Source organism: Hirundo rustica, chromosome 12 (genome assembly GCF_015227805.2).
Source record: "Hirundo rustica isolate bHirRus1 chromosome 12, bHirRus1.pri.v3, whole genome shotgun sequence".
Lineage (NCBI taxonomy): Eukaryota > Metazoa > Chordata > Aves > Passeriformes > Hirundinidae > Hirundo > Hirundo rustica.
In genome coordinates this window covers 6,657,935-6,674,558 of record NC_053461.1, presented here as the reverse complement: position 1 = coordinate 6,674,558, position 16,624 = coordinate 6,657,935, and the positions used below count along the sequence as shown (strand labels likewise).

Here is a 16,624-nt window from a genome sequence, read left to right as displayed (position 1 = left end):
ATGGGAAGGGGAAGCCCCCTGGTGTTGGGGCTGCACTCAGGTGATGCTTAACAGTAAATGGAAATATAAATATTTAATCCAAGGAGAGCTGGGAGCAAAGGGCCTGCTGGGGGGTGCTACATGATGATGCGTGGCTCTGGCACGGACTCGGCGATGGATTTGTGTGGCAGCACATTGGCCCCGTTGAGGTAGAGCTCGTCGTTGACAATGACGTCCTCGCCCAGCACAGTCACGTTCTCCATGCGCACCTGCCCCAGAGAGGCCCTGTCACATCCCCGGGCTCGGGGCCTGGTGCCGGGCACCTGCTCCTGCCTGCAGGGATCACATCCCTGCAGCTGCAGCCCGAGGAGGTGGGAGGGCAAGAGCTCCATCCTGATGCCCTGCAGGGGCACCCTGTGTCCTCACCCACTGCCCCACGGAGCAGCTCCAGCCCACGATGCAGGACTCCAGCCAGGAATGGGAGCGGATGCGGGCCCCTTCTAGCACAGTGCAGCGTTTGATGCGGACCCCGTCCTCCACCACCACGCCGGCCCCAATTGTCACGTTGGGGCCGATGACACAGTTTGCCCCGATCTTGGCACTGGGGTCCTAGAAAGAAGAGGGCCCATGCCAGGGTTGGGAGGGCAGACAGCTCTTGGCACAGCCCATGCCGTTTGGCCAGCCAGGAGAGAGCAGAGCACAGCTTGAGGATGGCAGCGAGGACAGCGGTGGGACAATGCAGAGGGCTCATGACGTGCCCGGGGCTGGTGTGCTGGGGGCTGGCACTTACCACCAGCACATTCCCTACGACACCGGGCCCCGAATGCAGCTTCTCGGGGTGCTGAGCCCGCAGCGCCTGCAGGTACATGCACATGCCCGTGAGGAAGTCCTTTGGCTGCCCAATGTCCATCCAGAAGCCTGTGGGGACAGAGCCACGGTGACAGCCCCCAGCGTGAGGGTGGCGGTGCAGCCCCGATGCTGCCTGCACTATGCACGGGGCCTTACCCTGTAGCTCCATGGCGTAGAGCTGCCCATCCTGTGCCATGGCTGGGAAGATCTCCTTCTCGATGGAGGTGGGGCGCAGCTGGGAGGACAGGGCCCAGGGCTGAGCGGAGGGCACAGCCCCTCAGCCCGGCTCAGCCCGGCACCCCAGCTCATACCTGGATGCGTTGCAAGATGCCAGGGTTAAATATGTAGAGCCCGGCGTTGATCTTGTTGGACACAAAGACGCGCGGCTTCTCCACGAAGCGGCAGATGCGGCCGGTGTCGGCCTCGCACACCACCACGCCGTACTTGGCCGGCTCTTCCACGCGGGTCACCACCAGCGAGCCCTCGCCGCCGTGCTGCCGGTGGAAACGGGCCAGCGCCGCGAAGGGGAACTCGCAGATCACGTCGCTGTTGAGGACAAAGAAGGGCTCCCCGTCCTCGGACAGCAGGTCCCGCGCCAGCGCCAGCGGCCCCGCTGCGCGGCCGTGAGTGACGGCGCAGGGACGCGGTGAGCCCAGCGCCCGGGTCCTGCTGGCCCCACCTCTGCCCGGCCCAGCATCCCTCCCAAGTCCCCGGTCCCTCTGGATCCTCACCCGGCCCGCCGTACCCGGTCCTGCCCATGTCCATCCTGGCATAGCCCTCCCGATTCCCCTGCTCCTCCCGGCCCCGTCCATCCAAAGCCATGCTGCTGCCCATGGTGTCCCCACTCCCGGTGTCCCCCAGCCCTACCCATCCTAATGCCCACGGTGCCCCCCGTCCAGCGTCCCTAGCCGTGCCGTATCCCTGCCGGCGTCCCCACCCAGCGCCCACCCTGCTGTCCCCTGGATTTCCTCCATCCCGCCTGCGCCCGCCCTCCAACCCCGAGCCCCTGCCCGAATCCTACCTGTGCCCAGCGGCTCCTTTTCGTGGGACATGGAGATGCGGATGCCGAGCTGCGGGCACAGGGTGAGCGGCGGGACAGGCCGGGTTACGGGGAGAGGCGGGGGGAGGCGGAAGGGCCCTTACCCGTTGTTCCTGCTCCCGCATGGCGGCCTCCAGCGCGTCCGACATGTAGCTCACGGCCAGCACCACATGGCTGACGCCCGCCTGCGGGAGCGCGGGTCAGGCGGCGGCGGGGCGGCCCCCGCGCCCCCCGCGCCCCGCTCCCCCACCTGCCGGAGAGCCTCCAGCTGGTGGAGCAGCACCGCCTTGTTGCAGAACTCCACCAGCGGCTTCGGCCGGCTCAGGGTCAACGGCCGCAGCCGCGTCCCGAAGCCGCCGACCAGGATCAGCGCTCGCATCCCGCGTCTCACGCCAGCGGCCGCACCGACACGTCAGCGCCGGTCGCGTCACCGCCGCGCCGCCCGCCGGGGCCCTGCCTCCCTCCCTCCCTCCCTCCGGCTCCTACCGCCCGCCCCCGACACAGCGCCCGCCCCTGGCACAGCGCCCGGCTCCTACCGCCCGCCCCCGGCACACCGCCCCCGACACACGGCCCGCCCGGGTCCCACCGCCCGTCGGTATCTCAGTGCCCGCCCCGCACACTCCCCCACCCAATCAGGTCTCAAGGCCCGCCGGGTGCCATCTCCGTATGGCCAGGGCCTTGCTGCACCCCCCAGAGCCTGCCCGGGTCTCCCTGGGGACGCAGCACCCACGGGGCGACCCCGATGAGAAGAGAGCAGCGGCCACAGCCGCGCCGGGCAGGGATGTGCATCTGAGCCCCCAACCCCTTCCCCAAGGCTCAGAGGGTGGGAAAGGCAGGCAAGGCACACCGCGGACAAAAACAGATCCTTTAATGGTTTTTGGTTCTCTGTGAAGCACAAACAGGGCGGTTATTCATGTAAAAACAAACGGGGTCAAGGCTATGTACAAGCTGTGGAGTCCCGGCGCGATGGGCTGAAGGGGGGAGGAGGCTCCCACTGAGCACCGGCAGCGCGGCCCGTCCATCACAGCCCAGGTGAGGTGGGGAAGGGCGAGAATGAGCGTGGGGGAACAGCAAGAGGTGCTCCCGGAGGTGCGGCCTGACCCACCCGAGAACAGCCCACGGGGACAAGGACATGCAGAGGTGGGCAGCGATGGGCCACGCTGGGGCAGGGCCAGGGAATCATAGGGCTGTTGAGGGTACCTACACCCCAGCACTCACCCAGCATCACTCCCTCCTGCAAACCTGCTCCCTGAAAATCCTGCGAGTCCTGGCAAGGTAGGGACCTGCAGGAGCGATGAAGTAACCCAGTGCAGGGCAGCATACCATGCATAAAGGTCCTTGTCCAGAGAGTGGGAGGGGAGCAGTAGCTTGGGCAAGCTTTGAGGAGCTGGGAGACAGGCAGAGAAAGTGAGCAGCTCTCCTGTCCCCTTCCACACCAGTGCCACAGACCTGTGCCTGCTGTGGCAGCCGTGCTTTCTGAGCAGCGTCTGCGCACATGGAGTCAGCACACATGCGACATGCGAGTATTCCCCAAACAAGCTTTCCTGAAGTAATTAAAAAAACCCGCAACCCTGACCTTGTGGGTACCCAGGGCAATGGTAACATCATGGAACAAGTCAGTGTGAACAGGAGGGAGCAGGGCCCTAGCACAGAAACAGGAGCTGAGGTGGAGCAGGGTTCTGTCTGGTACCACCAGGCCACAGTATCAAACGTTAATTCCTTGTCAAAGGAGGTTGGGGGACAATTATTTTGGGAGACACTTGATTCCGTGAAGCAAAGCTGAACAGTCGGGCAGTGGTACTCAACAGTCAAGACAGTGGCACTCACTGCTCAGCTAGGTCACCCCTCAGGGAGGAGAGGGGGATCAGCCCTAAGCCTCAGCCTCCCCTTCCACCACCCCCAGACCTGTAGGAAGAGCAGGGCCTGGGGGCAGAGGGTCCCCGGGGGAAGAGGGCAGCTTTGTGCTGGAGGGACAGACTCTGTACTTTACTGGAGGGGAAGTGTTGAAATGGTCCGAAATGCCCCGCTGCAGAGCTGGGGTCATGTTAACTGCTACAGATACTATTGCTAACACATGAGCTGAGTGCTTGCAAGTCAGTGGTCCAGGGCAGAGTCACTCCTGCAGAGCCCTGGGCCTGCCCATGCCATGGCATCAGGGAGTGAGCAGACCCAAGGTTCAAGCACAGCTCCGCGTGTGTGGCATTCCCTCCAGGCCACAGCTCTGCCAGGGATTGCATCTGGTCATTTCATTTCCGTGTTTGGGGTGGCTACTCACAGTGCCCAAACAGCAGTAAAAGGCAGCATCAAAAGCAAAGCCCCATCAGCAAAACCCAGGGCAGAGCCAGTGACCGAACACATGGACTGGCACCTGACTTCTCACCGGTGGCCCCACTGACGCTGCCAAACCATCAGGTGAGCACCCTTTCCCAATAACTCAGGAGAAATTCAAAGGGGAAGCTCCTGAAGCTGGAAGCTCCTCACACCGGCTCTCCTGCTTTCTCTTCCCCGTGTCCAGGTCCTCCCTCCAGAACGCGCATGACGAACAAAGAACTGCGACACCTGACACCCAGCAGGCATCTACAGAGCCTCCTCCAGAAGGCCGGCAAGTGGGTCAGAACTATCTGGTTAGCACGAGAAGTTCTTCCATCCTGCCTCACCTCAGCTCTTCTATCCAAGTACATTTAAAAAACAACGGAGCGATACAGTCGTTTAAAACCAAATTTGTGTTTTTCCTGTGGTAGTGGGTGGTCTTGTCTGCTCCTGCCACCAGGACAAGAATAAGAGGCCGCAGCCCAGGGCTACTGGTTTTCCTCACGCATCTGTTCCATGATGTTGATGAGGCTTTCCAGCCCGAACACGTAGCCCATGTCGGGTCCGTCGTGCACGGTGGGGTCATCGCGGAAGCCTTTGAACGTGCTGTGTGCGAAGTCAATCATGCGCACGTCCACCTTGGGCTGGGCCGAGGAGCCGGGCTCCGAGCTGCCGCCGTCCTGGAGGCTCTCGGGCACGGAGCCGTCCACCCGCTTCAGGCGCGCCTCCGGCCGGCGCTCCACCACCGTCCCCGCCCGGCTGTCCTTCCCGTCGTAGATGATGAGGAGGGAGCTGGAGTAGAAGCGGTAGGAGGCCTGTCTCTCCAAAACAGCCTTCAGGCTGCGCAGTTTGGCGAGGACGGGCTCAAAGAGGTCCTTGCGCAGCTCGATGCCGTTGTGGAGATACTGGTAGAGGGCATTGCGGAAGCCTTCGATGGAAAGGCCGCGCCCGTAGTATTTATTCCTGCATAAGTAATGCCCTGTGTCCAGCTGGTAGACCTGGAACGCCAAAGGAAATGCACATCAAGTGGGAGCTACGGGCTAAGGCCACGCAGAGAGCTCTGAGCTGTCCTGCACTGACAGGGCAGGGGAAACTCTTCCTATCCCCATGATGATTGAGTGGGAGCAGGACACAGCTCTGCCGGTTTCCTGAATCCCAAGGCGGTTCATGGGTGCAGCCCAGGGGCACACTCAAGATATCTGAGCACTAGTCCTCTTCCAGGACACCCAAATGGGGCTCACCAGTCCCAGTGCCCCAAAAGGCATGGCACGACTGACCCCAAGAGGTAAAAAGCCAAGTCTTACAGCAACTCAGCCAATCCTCTGGCAGCAGGAGCTGCCAACACCTATTGCCATTACAAGGAGCCCTCATTACATCAGAGTCTGTGGGCAGAGATCTGGGTTACAAGATCTGGTTCCTTCGGCAGGTAGGGAAAGGAGCAATTACTGCACAGCAGCAAACCCTTGTGCACAGGGCTCAGGCACAGCAGAGCAACTTTCCAACAATCACTGCAGCATAGAAGGACATGTCAGACACCCCCATTCAGAGGCACTGTGATTCTGGCTGACCACTATGCTACAAAAATAATTTTATTAGAAAATACCCTAATTGTCTGTGAACAAAAGAGCTCCGGACAAAGCAGGCCATTTCAGGAGAACCACATTCCTTTGTTTTAGGCTTAGAAGTGAAGACAAAAATAGCATCAACACTGCTGTACCTACCTGCAGTGGGAGGTTCAAATTCAGTGCTCAGCAGGAAAACAGTAACTGGGAGGCTTAACGGAGCTGTGAAAAGGAGGGTGCAGCATCTGCAGCCTGGGGGATCCCTACCTGCATCCCACACACACGCACACCCAAGGTGGCAGAAGTGCTCTGTTCACACTTCTTCATCTGCCGAGCAGCCTTCTCCTCAGAGGCATCATCTCCGTGCTGTCTGGTCCCCATCTTCAGATCAAGCACACAGGGAAGCTTGAAGTGATGCACCACATTCTCCAGCAACAGGAACTCTGGGATGTGTGTCAAGGAGAGCTCACCCACCAGAGACACCCCAGAGCCACCACAGACAGGGACTTGGGCCAGCAGGGGATAGGGCTGGGCAATAAACAAATAGGAACCAAAGAACAGACAAGACAAAGAGCTTGGTGAGTTGGAGAAAAGGACAAAACCCAAACAGCAAAACGAGGCTTTGACAGCTGGTAGAAGGAAACATCCTAGAAAGTGGAATGGCCAACAGTAGCAGTAGGAAGGTCACACACAGTTGTACTGAAAATTCAGAAGGGAAACTGAAAAGCAAAACACTGGTAACAGGAAGGCCATAGTATGCCAGTAGGAACTGCTGATCCATTAAGAGAGAGCTTAAAAGGCTAATCAAATTAGCCATTTGACCATATGGATAAACAATACAAAGCCCATGGACTGAATACTGAAGGGTCAAGTAATGGCAGGGCTGGCCTGTCCAGAACAGCAGCACTGCCAAACACACAGGGGGGAACTGGGAAGGTGATAAAGCCAGGAAACAGAACAGTAACAGGAGCCCTTTGTCACCAGCACACAATGGGCAACCTCCTGCACTGGGGCACAGCACTGAGAACACACCCCAGGCACTCTACAGCAACTGGTCCCAAAAGGGGGGAAGAAAAACACCCCAGAAGTTTGCCCCAAGGAGTCCCACAGGGATCAACACTGAAATGTAAATTTACACTCAGATGTAAATACTGAAATGGCAACCAGAGCACGTCTAGATTAAATGTGCAAGAGAGAAACTGTGTTTGGTTTACAAAGAGGAACTTAATAAAAATAAGGGAGTGTGCTTAAAAAGGAGAGGGCAGCCAAAGAGGATGACTTCTCTGCAAGTGATTTAAAAATAAAATCTGGAATCGCCAAGCACACCCTTGGGAACTGGAGAAGGAAGCCCACACAGTTAAAATGATAAAGAATACACCTATTAAAGGTAAGTTTGTTTCTATGTGACAAAAAGAGAATCCGGGAGAAACAAAATAACCCCACAAGCTGGCAAGTTCAGAAAAGAAGGAGGAGTCATTTGTGGAGGCACAGAAAACAAGCCTCTTCAACCATATGAAAAGGTCAAGACAGACTGCCTGGAGGTGGAACAAGATCTTTAGGGTCCCTTCCAATCCAAACCATTCTATGATTCGTTAGCGTCACAGTACTGGAAGCAGGAAGGAACAGCAAAGAGGAACATGCAGCTCAACTGTGGTTGAGGGCAGAAATGCCAAGGGAAACGCAGGCCTGGCTGCCTCAGGCACAAACGGTAAGGGCAGCGCAGCAGCAGCCTGACACACCCAGCTGTGCTTCCCAAAGGATACTGTACAGCTTCCGCTCCTTGGACTCCGACCGCATGCGGCTCAGCTGCTGCTTGTGGCAGCGCAGGCTCCAGGGGTTGTAGCTGATCTTCTCGGAGCTCAGGCCACTGTTCCCATCCAACATCTGAAATGGAACATCTGAGTGGATGTGCAAGTCCACCCTGGGACTCTTGGTTTCCTGGATGCTGCTGGTGTAAAGACAGAACAAACCTGCCTGTTAGAATCCATCAGTTCTTCGCACAAGACTGTCACATCCTTCCCTGGCATACAACTATCTCCTGTTCCCATCTGCTGCACACAATGCAAATCTTCTTCAAAGAAAATCCTCACCAATACCCTGGGCTGGGGACCCACGCTCCAGGATCTGGTCTATTTAATATCTCTGCTAATAGAACAAACAGGAACACTTGTTCCTCTGGAAGATCTGGCTGGGGTGAAGCGGTAGAGAACCCATATTCAAAATACCCTGGGAAGAAAACCCTGGGTTAATAACCAGGTGGACTGAAGAGTGTACAAATCTGCTCTGTATGCTTTGGTTCCACATCTGACACACTGCCAACAGTTATCCTGTGTCAGAAGCATTTCACGTGGATGAAGGTCCTGAACCCAGCTAAACTCCTGACACAGTCTACAATACCAAAATGGGCTGGGCTAGCAAGTGCACAACAGCTTGGCCACATTAAGGAACTACAAAACATCCTCAACCAAAGCAGTCAGGGAGAGAGATCTCCTGAAATTCGTGTTGCCACTGGGCCCCCCAAGTTTTACCTTTCAGTGCTGTCACTGGCCAGGCCAGGCTTCTCCTCCTTGTGCTCGGTGCCGCTGCTTGACCTGTGAAGGCTCCGGCGCGAGTGCTTGCGCCGTGGCTGGTCCCTCTCTGGGAGATCATCCTGCTCCAGAGCCTCGTTCTCCACATAGGGATAGGCCACCAGGTTAATGTAGCCATCGCTGTCTCCCTCAAAACAGACAGATACCACACCTGCCACGGAGAAGTAATACGTCAGTTCTCCCGGGGGAGGGAATACACAACCATCAACCCAATGCTCTGCAGGAGAGAGGAAAACGTAGCTCACAGAGAAGCACAGTGAACCCAAAGCAATGAAAGAGGGGGAAGCTTTGCCACTGCAGGAAATAAGGACAAAAGTGCAGCTGGTAGGCTGAGGGTGTGATTTATTTCCTTCCTTCAGTCTTGCAGCAAATGTCGTCAAACTGGAGAGAGTCAAGCACAGTCTGCCAAGATGCTGAGGGGAGCAAAGCACGTTAAGTAATATCTGGTTTGTTTGGATAAGTACCTACGTCCTGCAGAAGCGTTCCTGCTGTTGACAGAGACATCACTGGCCGAGCAGGACTGTGCTTTCTCTGCTAAAGGAGTTTTCCAGCATCAGAGAGATGAAGTACAGAGCCCTAATGCTGAGGTGACACCTGCCATTCTTATTACAAGTCAGCCAATCTCACAAAAAAGGGACCTGCAAGGGCCCAGGGCTTCCTAGAAATAAAAATAAGGGGCCCTGGAAGCATAACTACCTCTGCCAAGTGCAGGCAAACAGGACCATGTGTGTCCTGTCCAGTTTTACCTTCTGAAGGCTCCTGGAAAGCACCACAGTCCAAGGGAAGTTATAGATCTTCCACAGCACAGTCTCAGAATTTATCTGGCCAGCTACAGAGCAGGACTGCTGACACTTCCAGTTAGGGCTGACATCTTCATTTCTGGGACTGCCCCAGCCCTGATAATGAGGCCATCAGCCCATCTCCTGATGTGCAATGACAAAATGTTTCATTAGCTTGTCACTAGTATTGACTAGCTGCCAGGAGTCTCAAATGACAGATGCACTGAATCAAATGATTCATCACAAATGTGAAAAAACCTTGCCCTGCTCAGCTGATGCAGCCCATCCTGTTCCTGTCCTTCCTTTCTCCTTATCTGCACAGGACAACGTTAATAACATTCAGGGGGCTCAAACACAACTTCAGAGCAGATCAGGTCTCCAGAATGTCACTATGTAAATGCCACCTCAAGTTCTGCCTGGATGGACTCAAGATAGCTCTGTGAAGTCTTACAGTAACATCCAAGTGCTCAGACAGAAAATATCATACCCAGTGTTCCTCTCCCCTAGATCAGCAGGAAAGATTTCTAGGACTATCAGGAAACTGCCCAGGACGAAATCTCACTGGGATGGATGTGCACATCCCCATGCCATTAGGGTACCAGGAAGTACCTGACCTCAGGAAGACAAGAGTCCATCTGACCTATCAGCTTCACTTGTTTTAAAAACACCTCCCCAGGAAAAACTCACATCATATGGGCTCTAGGAACTACACAGGCTTCAGAGAGATTTCTGATGGGACACCAGAGCACTGCATGGCCCCAGAGCAGCTGGAGGGCAAGAGAGGACCCATCTGTTGCAGACTGCACCCCTCACTCACACCCACCTGTGTGCAGACACCGGGAGGGAAGCTGACACTGCTCTGAGACAGCCAGGCTGTAGCCAGATGCAAAGGCAAGACCCTGAACAGATGGTGGTCCCAGCTGTCTGTAAAGCACCACCTTCCCAATGCCATGTGGAGACAAAGCAGCAGGGGGAACAGGAACACTGAGCCCCCCAGAAGGCCACCTGACCACATCACCATCCTGAACACACACACACAGGGCTGGAAGCCTATCGAGCTTCTCAAAGGCACAGCTGAGCTGCCAACCTCCTACAATGACACAGGCACTGGAAAATTCCACTCCTTCAAAGCTGCTGGGGACAAGGTTGCACCTCAGCACTGGGAAAGTCGTACTTCCTGCTTCAGCTCGCTGCTATGGGTTCATAAAAGAGATGGGATGAGGAAGCAATAAATTATGGAACTGGAATGTGCAAATGCTCAGTATATGATCTGGCTTCATTAGCTCAAGGTCAAGGCTGTAATCGACAATAACTTGGTAATAAAACTGCTTTCAGCTACACATCCATAACGTTAAACTTTGGACTACCGCTGTCACACACTGCATATTCTCTGTCTAGAAAGAGGAGTGCATTCAACTCAGAGCACCCACAAAAAAACCCCTTCCTCCTTTCCAAGTGCTGCTACCAAATTGCCAGCCCGCAAAAGCAAGTTTAAAAAAAGCAAAATGACACCAAAAGACAGCAAGACGGCAGCAGCTGCAGAAAAATGGAAGGGTAGGTTCTTGAAGGCTGTAACTGCGTTCTGGAATGCCAAGAGACCTCACCTTTGTACTCAGGTGTGAACTCCTTCATTTCTGGGGGCAGGGACTCGTAGAAGCGCTGCTCCCGGGTGATGAGGGGCTTGCAGACAGTGTGGTCGTCGTAGCGCATCATGCTGCTGTGCCCGCCCACCTGGTGAATGAAAGGCTCCAGCAGGACGCCCCGGTCTCCGCTTTGAGTGGCATTCTTGCCGTACTTGCCCACTTCCATGGTTTGACAAACACACATTGCGTTGGGCACCCGGTGCGCTCTTGGAGCATGGGGGAGAGCCGCATGGGCTGGGAGGGGGAGCTCAGCAGTGGTCAGGCAGCCACACGGGGGGAATCTTGGCAATTTCCTTCCTTGCGCTGATCTGAAAAAGCAAAAGAGATTCCTGTTAGTGAAGGACCACTTACACTCATTCCTCGTTCGCTTGGAGAAGTTTATGGTATGTATTTATATCCATGTCCTCTTCTGTTTTCTGTCTACATCCTGCTTGTTCCAGCATGCTCCTCACCACCTCTTTAATCCTACAGGTAAACACACACTAATTTGGAGGCAGTCCCATCCGGAGCTCCTCCAATAGGATTGACAGCAGACAGGGAAAGGAGGAGATATGGCTATTTTGAGCCTCCCATCTTTAGAAAATATTATTTTCCTTCCCTGTTCATTTTATTAGTAAGGCAATGGGGCAGACCGTGAGCATAGCACACACCTGCCTGTCAGTAATGGTGACTGACACAGGCAGTACAAACATTTCCAGAATCTGAATCCCCCTCCCCATGCCCCTGCATTTTCAACATCTAAGTGACTAAATAATTCCTGTTCATCTGCTACTGTCACACTGTTTCCTCCTTTAGTGCTCACTTCTCTTCACACACTGACATGAAAGATGCAGAGTAAGACAGTCATTCTGTCACTGTGTGTGTGCTGGAACTGAATGGATTCTGCTCAGGTTCTCCCCTTTATCACTCTCAACCTTTCAGGACAATTTTCTAATGCTTTCACAACACCTATATGCACAACAAGACCCTAATTGCTCGAGGTAAGGAAGATATATCACTAAATCTAATTGAGACTACCAGTGCTTTTAGAGAAACAGATGCTCTTTTAATGTTTGCAGAGTGCCCAGTACAGCCACAGAATGACTGAAAAGTAAAGTTGCCCAAATTCTCTCCAGATGACTTGCTCTTTCCAGCTTAGATCACACAGCTGCCCCTGAGGCTCCTGCGGAAAATGTCACAGGATTTCCTCAGCGATGAGTTATCCAAATGTTGGTACAAGAACCAAGTGGTGATTACAGTTTCTGAATGCATCGAGTTTCCAGTTTCTTTGCACTGCCAACGGCAGTAATTTAAGAAGTGAGGGATCCTGGAGGCCTGAACAAGGGCCATGGCTCAGGCTGTTCCTCATGCGGCCACGGGATGTCTCTGCGGCTACACAGCGCTGCCAGGCCGGGGGAATGCTGCATGAACAAAAGCTCACCTCCCCTGCTCCAATGCAGCCATGTCAGAGATGAAGCTCCAGAGATTCGAAAGGAGGGGTGATACTTCATAAAATGTTTAACCAAATCTAACCCAAATTCCCCACAACAGGACAGTGCTTCTCTCTCCTTGTCTGCTCGTTCCTGCTCACTTCCTCTGAAGTTTTTGGGATAGTGTGAGTGTACATATGTACGTACATTTGAGTTGAATCATCTCGCTGATCCCATGGAAAACATTTCCTTTTGTGGTTACATGACCACACCGCCACATTCAGTGCAAGGGGAATAATGCGAATATTTAGCTGGCTTTTAAGGCAGGGCCCAGGAAATAGGAGGGAAAAAACCCCACAACACAGATGGTCGCTCTTTGTAGCAACTCATATCAAAGTCTGTCTCCCAAACTCACTCAGAACCTAAGATAGATCACAAACAAAAACATGCTGGGGATTTCTCTCCTCCCTCTTATTTGCTTTATCAACAAGAAGAAATTTCAGCAGCAGACACTCATAGATGTTTTAGCTGGGTCTAATACAGTTAATATCCAAGAACAAGCGAGGTACCACCATCTGCAGGAGGTCAGCATTTCACAGATTTCAAATATTTCACAGACTAAAGTCTCCCCTTCCTGATACAACTTTGTCTTGGATTCAATTTCTTTTATTTTGCCAATGACTAAAGCAGAGTTTTCAGTGATTCCAAACAACACAAAGGACAAACTTAACTTCACACCTCGCTGTAGTTTAAACTTCACAGGACAAGAGAAATACAAGATTTATCTGTGTGACAGTTGTCACACTCAGGAGACAGGCACATGACTCTCAGGACTGCAGTCATCCAAGGGCTGCTGGGAAATGGCTGTGGCCACCAAACGTCCTGGGGTCACTGCTAAAGACCCCAGCAGCCCCAAAAAAGCCCAACATGACAAGTTGTGGGTGTGCAGGCTCCCTGGGAGGAAATGACAGACGTAAAACCAACACATTCTGAGGCTGTGACACAAGAAAAGGAGCAGGGCATCAGATGGGGATAGAGTCCAAAGCCAGACACAACTGCTCCACACATGCATCCACACACTCCAGAGAAACAGTGATACAGGCAGTATTTTCCCATGTTCAAGTGATTGTGAGAAAAAAATATTTCATGGCAAGCAGCATTTTCAGAGGCAACATTTGAAAAGAGGCAGATTTCCACAGGCCTTGAAAAAGAGACACTTTGTAGCTCAGATACAGCTTAGTGTTTTTCAACAAACTAACTCAAAGTAAAGGGTTATTACTAAACATGACACTACCCACAAACAAAGACAGAAGAATCCCAGCAGTTTCAAATGAATATAAATCAGAAAACTATTTGAAGTCCTAAATATTACTCATCCTTTCTCTATTAAACAAAGGCACGAGTTCAACTATTTTAGCTGGCTTATAAAATTCCAAGTCCTTCCAATTCAACTGCAAAACGCAGTGCACAGTCCAAGAAACGGCTTGAGGGAGACCAGTTCATTTAAGCAGATCCTTTGGTATCCTCCACCACCACCACTGCAGCTCAAGCAGCAGTGAAACACCCGGGCCAGTTTAGCATCTCCTTCCAACAGAATGATATCTCCTCAAGAAGACAAAGTGCCCACTGGGCTGGATTAGGGAAATGCGGGGGGTGGGGTTCAGGAGCAGAGTTATCTGTGGCTACAGACATACTACACCTCGTATTTCATTGTTCTCCCCAGCAACAGACCCGTGCACTGGAACAGACTCTGCTCTACAGTATTTAAGTCTAGACATCTCTTTTTTAGTGTATCTGCTCCAAGTCTGATCTGCATACCTCATTGTTCAAACACTTCCTGGCAATAAGATGGGTTTTTTCCTTATAGTAACATATATTTCCAAACAAAATTCAGTAAGACATCCCAGATAACCCTGTTCTTCCTAACCCATTAAGCAGAGTAAACCCTGTCCCCAAAAGCAAACATCACCCTCCAGCAGGGAATGTATCCCTTCACAGAAACAGTGCTGTGTTCTTGAAGACCCAGCCTCTCAAATGTCACTGAACCCTGGCTGAAGACTACAGGTGTCTCACCAGGCCAGCATCAGACCTAAGGAGATGCTCCTGCCAGTACCCAGAGCCAGAGAACAAGAACAGCAACGTCTCCTGTGAGGGTGTAACTTAAGAGACAGAAAAATTAGCCTTGGAGGTCACCACACAATGAAAGGTGAGGGCAGGGAACTGCAGTGCCATGGCTGTGAGAATTACTGCTGAGCACACCACGATGCTGACGTCCCTACTCTGTACAAGCCATCTTGTACGGAACACTGGCAACGCTTCACGACTCATTGGTAAAGCTACTTCCCTAAATAAAAAGGGGAACAAATGGTTTAAATTGTGATGTATCACACAGCAAGAACACTGACTGCCCTCAGCAGCTTGCACAGCCGTGTTTCAGCATCGCCTCTCTTCTCCAGCCCCCAGGCCGTGCTGAGGGCTAAGGCAGATGGCCACTGATGACTCTGGAGATGGGCCATGGGCAAGGGATAAATACAGACCTACCTGTCACGATGACAACAAGCTGGACTTTTCTTGAACAACCCCAGAGCTCTCAGGAGCACAAGAATAGAAAAGTACAAGAACAGAAAATATCAGTATAGTAAACTGGAGCACAACAGCATTTGGTCATTTGGCTCCTGGTGACCTAGACTCATCAGCAAAGAAAAGCAGAAGCATCTGTGCTGAAAAGCAGGCTTCTAGTCGTGCTGGACTGGATGAGATATGAGAAGAAAACCCAGTCTAAGCAAGTTTAAAAAAAAAAGTGTTTCCCACTGTGCTATGAGATCAACTGCCCAGCACAAAAGCTGATCCCCACAGGTTTGAGACATGTCTGTCTACTCAGCAGTAAATGGAGATGAGCCCCGGGACCTGGGCAGAGAACACAACTCTCCAGGAACCTGAAGCAACACTTAGGATGTAACCAGAAACATTTGGCCTTAACCATATCTCGGAAGCTACAAAGTTTTCCTAGCTTGCTTAAGCACATAGCCTTGCATCCTGAGACTTCTCATGCACCTTTGTCCAACACTTGAACTGCTACCAAACACTCCTTTTTGGACAAGCTGCTCTCACCATGACAAGTGTGGCTTATCAGATTGAGGCCAGGAAGTAGAATACAATCTATACACATGCATCCCAAGTGGAACAGAAATCTTAGGAAAAGCTGCTCAAGAATGCCAGCTGAGGAGGAGAATGGCAACAGTGAGGCTTGGGGAGGAGCTGCAGTGAACAAGGGCTTGGAGAGGACAATAGCCACTATCAGGCACGCTCCACCCCACGCCATGAGCCGAGCTCCTGTCACCAGTTCTCGTTCTCCCTCATCCACAGGGTACATATGCACCAACTGCTAAGTGATCACAAGGAATGAGCCTGATCTACTTAAGACAGAGCTTGTCTGAACCTAGAGAAAAGGACATAAAATTAAGCTTATAGTACAAGTCCTTAGATATACCCTATGCTTCTGGCTCCTAAAGGTCTGAAGGAAGACTGTGCTGGCTTTAGCTGAGACACTTAATTTTCTTTCTTATAACTTGTATGTCTCTGTGGTTTGGATCTGTGCTGAAAACAATGTTGGTAATAGAGATGTTTTTGTCATTGGTGAGCAGGGCTAACTGAATCAAAGCTTTTTCTGCTTCTGACTGGAGGCTGTAGGCACACAAGAAGCTGGGAGACAACACCTCAACTGGCCCCAGGGACATCCCAGACCATATGGTGTCAAGCTTAGCATCCAGAGCTGGGGAAAGAAAAAGGAAGGGGGGCATGTTCGGAGTGATGGCGTTTGTCTTTCCAGGTCACTGTTACTGTGATACTTTCCTGGGGATAGCTGAACACTTGCCTGCCCATGGGAGGTGGGTATGAGTTCCTTGTTTTACTGTGCTTGTGCATGCAGCTTTTACCTCACCTGTTAAACTATCTTTATCCCAACCCACAAGTTTTGTCACTTTTACCCTTGCAACTCTCTCCCTCATCCCAGCAGGAAGGGAGCGAGTGAGTGGCTGTGTGGGACCGAGTTGCTAGCTGAGGTTAAACCGTGACAGACTATTTGTGCCATACTTCTATCACACTGATCACAAAGCTTCAGCACTTCTGCCAGCAGCCTGCGAGACCAAGAATTTTCTCCTCTTCTTTTTTTAAGAAAGGAGCGGAAGCCAAGCCTTTTCAGCTCTTTCTGAAGAGAGGCTGAGCCATGTACTTTTAACTCTGGCTGGAATGCTGAAACCACTCACTAAAACCAGCATTTCGATCTGGGGTTAAACAAGGCTTCTTTTTTCTCTTAGAGGCCAGATTAGCAAGAATTGCAAGGGCCCTTCTGCTGTCACCTATGCATAAAGCATGGCAAGCTTTCCAGGAGAGATGAGGTACTGCGAGTCCTTGTTAGGGATTCAGAGCCAGAACACAGACAATACCCATTTTCTCACACTGTCACG

At 52.6% G+C, this 16,624-nt stretch overlaps 2 protein-coding genes across 10 annotated transcripts in view; both read right to left on the bottom strand.

Moving 5' to 3' along the window:
• Positions 1 to 58: 58 nt before the first annotated feature.
• On the bottom strand, positions 59 to 2,313 carry GMPPB (GDP-mannose pyrophosphorylase B). 2 transcript variants are annotated; one of them, XM_040076478.2, is made up of 8 exons: positions 2,118 to 2,313; positions 1,972 to 2,052; positions 1,850 to 1,898; positions 1,140 to 1,441; positions 985 to 1,063; positions 770 to 897; positions 406 to 588; positions 59 to 248 (listed from the first exon to the last, which is right to left on the bottom strand). In XM_040076478.2, the coding sequence occupies exons 1-8, from the start codon at positions 2,244 to 2,246 to the stop codon at positions 117 to 119; spliced, it is 1,083 nt and encodes a 360-aa protein (XP_039932412.1). In that variant the 5' UTR covers positions 2,247 to 2,313; the 3' UTR covers positions 59 to 116. The 2 variants fall into 2 exon arrangements, with proteins under 2 accessions (XP_039932412.1, XP_039932413.1); XM_040076479.1 differs by having other exon boundaries at positions 985 to 1,039; positions 2,118 to 2,260.
• A 405-nt stretch (positions 2,314 to 2,718) lies between these two features.
• The window catches only part of IP6K1 (inositol hexakisphosphate kinase 1), a 37,976-nt gene continuing 24,070 nt past the window's right edge, over positions 2,719 to 16,624 (bottom strand). For 7 of the 8 annotated variants that reach the window (XM_040076771.2, XM_040076767.2, XM_040076764.2 and 4 more), the window contains 5 exons: positions 10,711 to 11,057; positions 8,268 to 8,478; positions 7,503 to 7,687; positions 6,007 to 6,182; positions 2,719 to 5,175 (listed from right to left, as the gene is read on the bottom strand). In XM_040076771.2, the coding sequence (XP_039932705.1) occupies positions 4,666 to 5,175; positions 6,007 to 6,182; positions 7,503 to 7,687; positions 8,268 to 8,478; positions 10,711 to 10,933 (1,305 nt within the window). In that variant the 5' untranslated portion in view covers positions 10,934 to 11,057 and the 3' untranslated portion in view covers positions 2,719 to 4,665. The remainder of the gene's footprint in view (positions 5,176 to 6,006; positions 6,183 to 7,502; positions 7,688 to 8,267; positions 8,479 to 10,710; positions 11,058 to 16,624) is intronic. The other variant, XM_040076772.2, reaches the window with a different exon arrangement.

Bases quoted from the DNA above. Each gene is read 5' to 3' on its own strand.
- GMPPB (XM_040076478.2), bottom strand. From the start codon at position 2,246: ATGCGAGCGCTGATCCTGGTCGGCGGCTTCGGGACGCGGCTGCGGCCG. The intron at 2,053-2,117 runs GTGGGGGAGCGG...GCGCTCCCGCAG, and splicing joins AGCTGGAGGCTCTCCGGCAG to GCGGGCGTCAGCCATGTGGT. The intron at 1,064-1,139 runs GTATGAGCTGGG...CTGTCCTCCCAG, and splicing joins GCATCTTGCAACGCATCCAG to CTGCGCCCCACCTCCATCGA.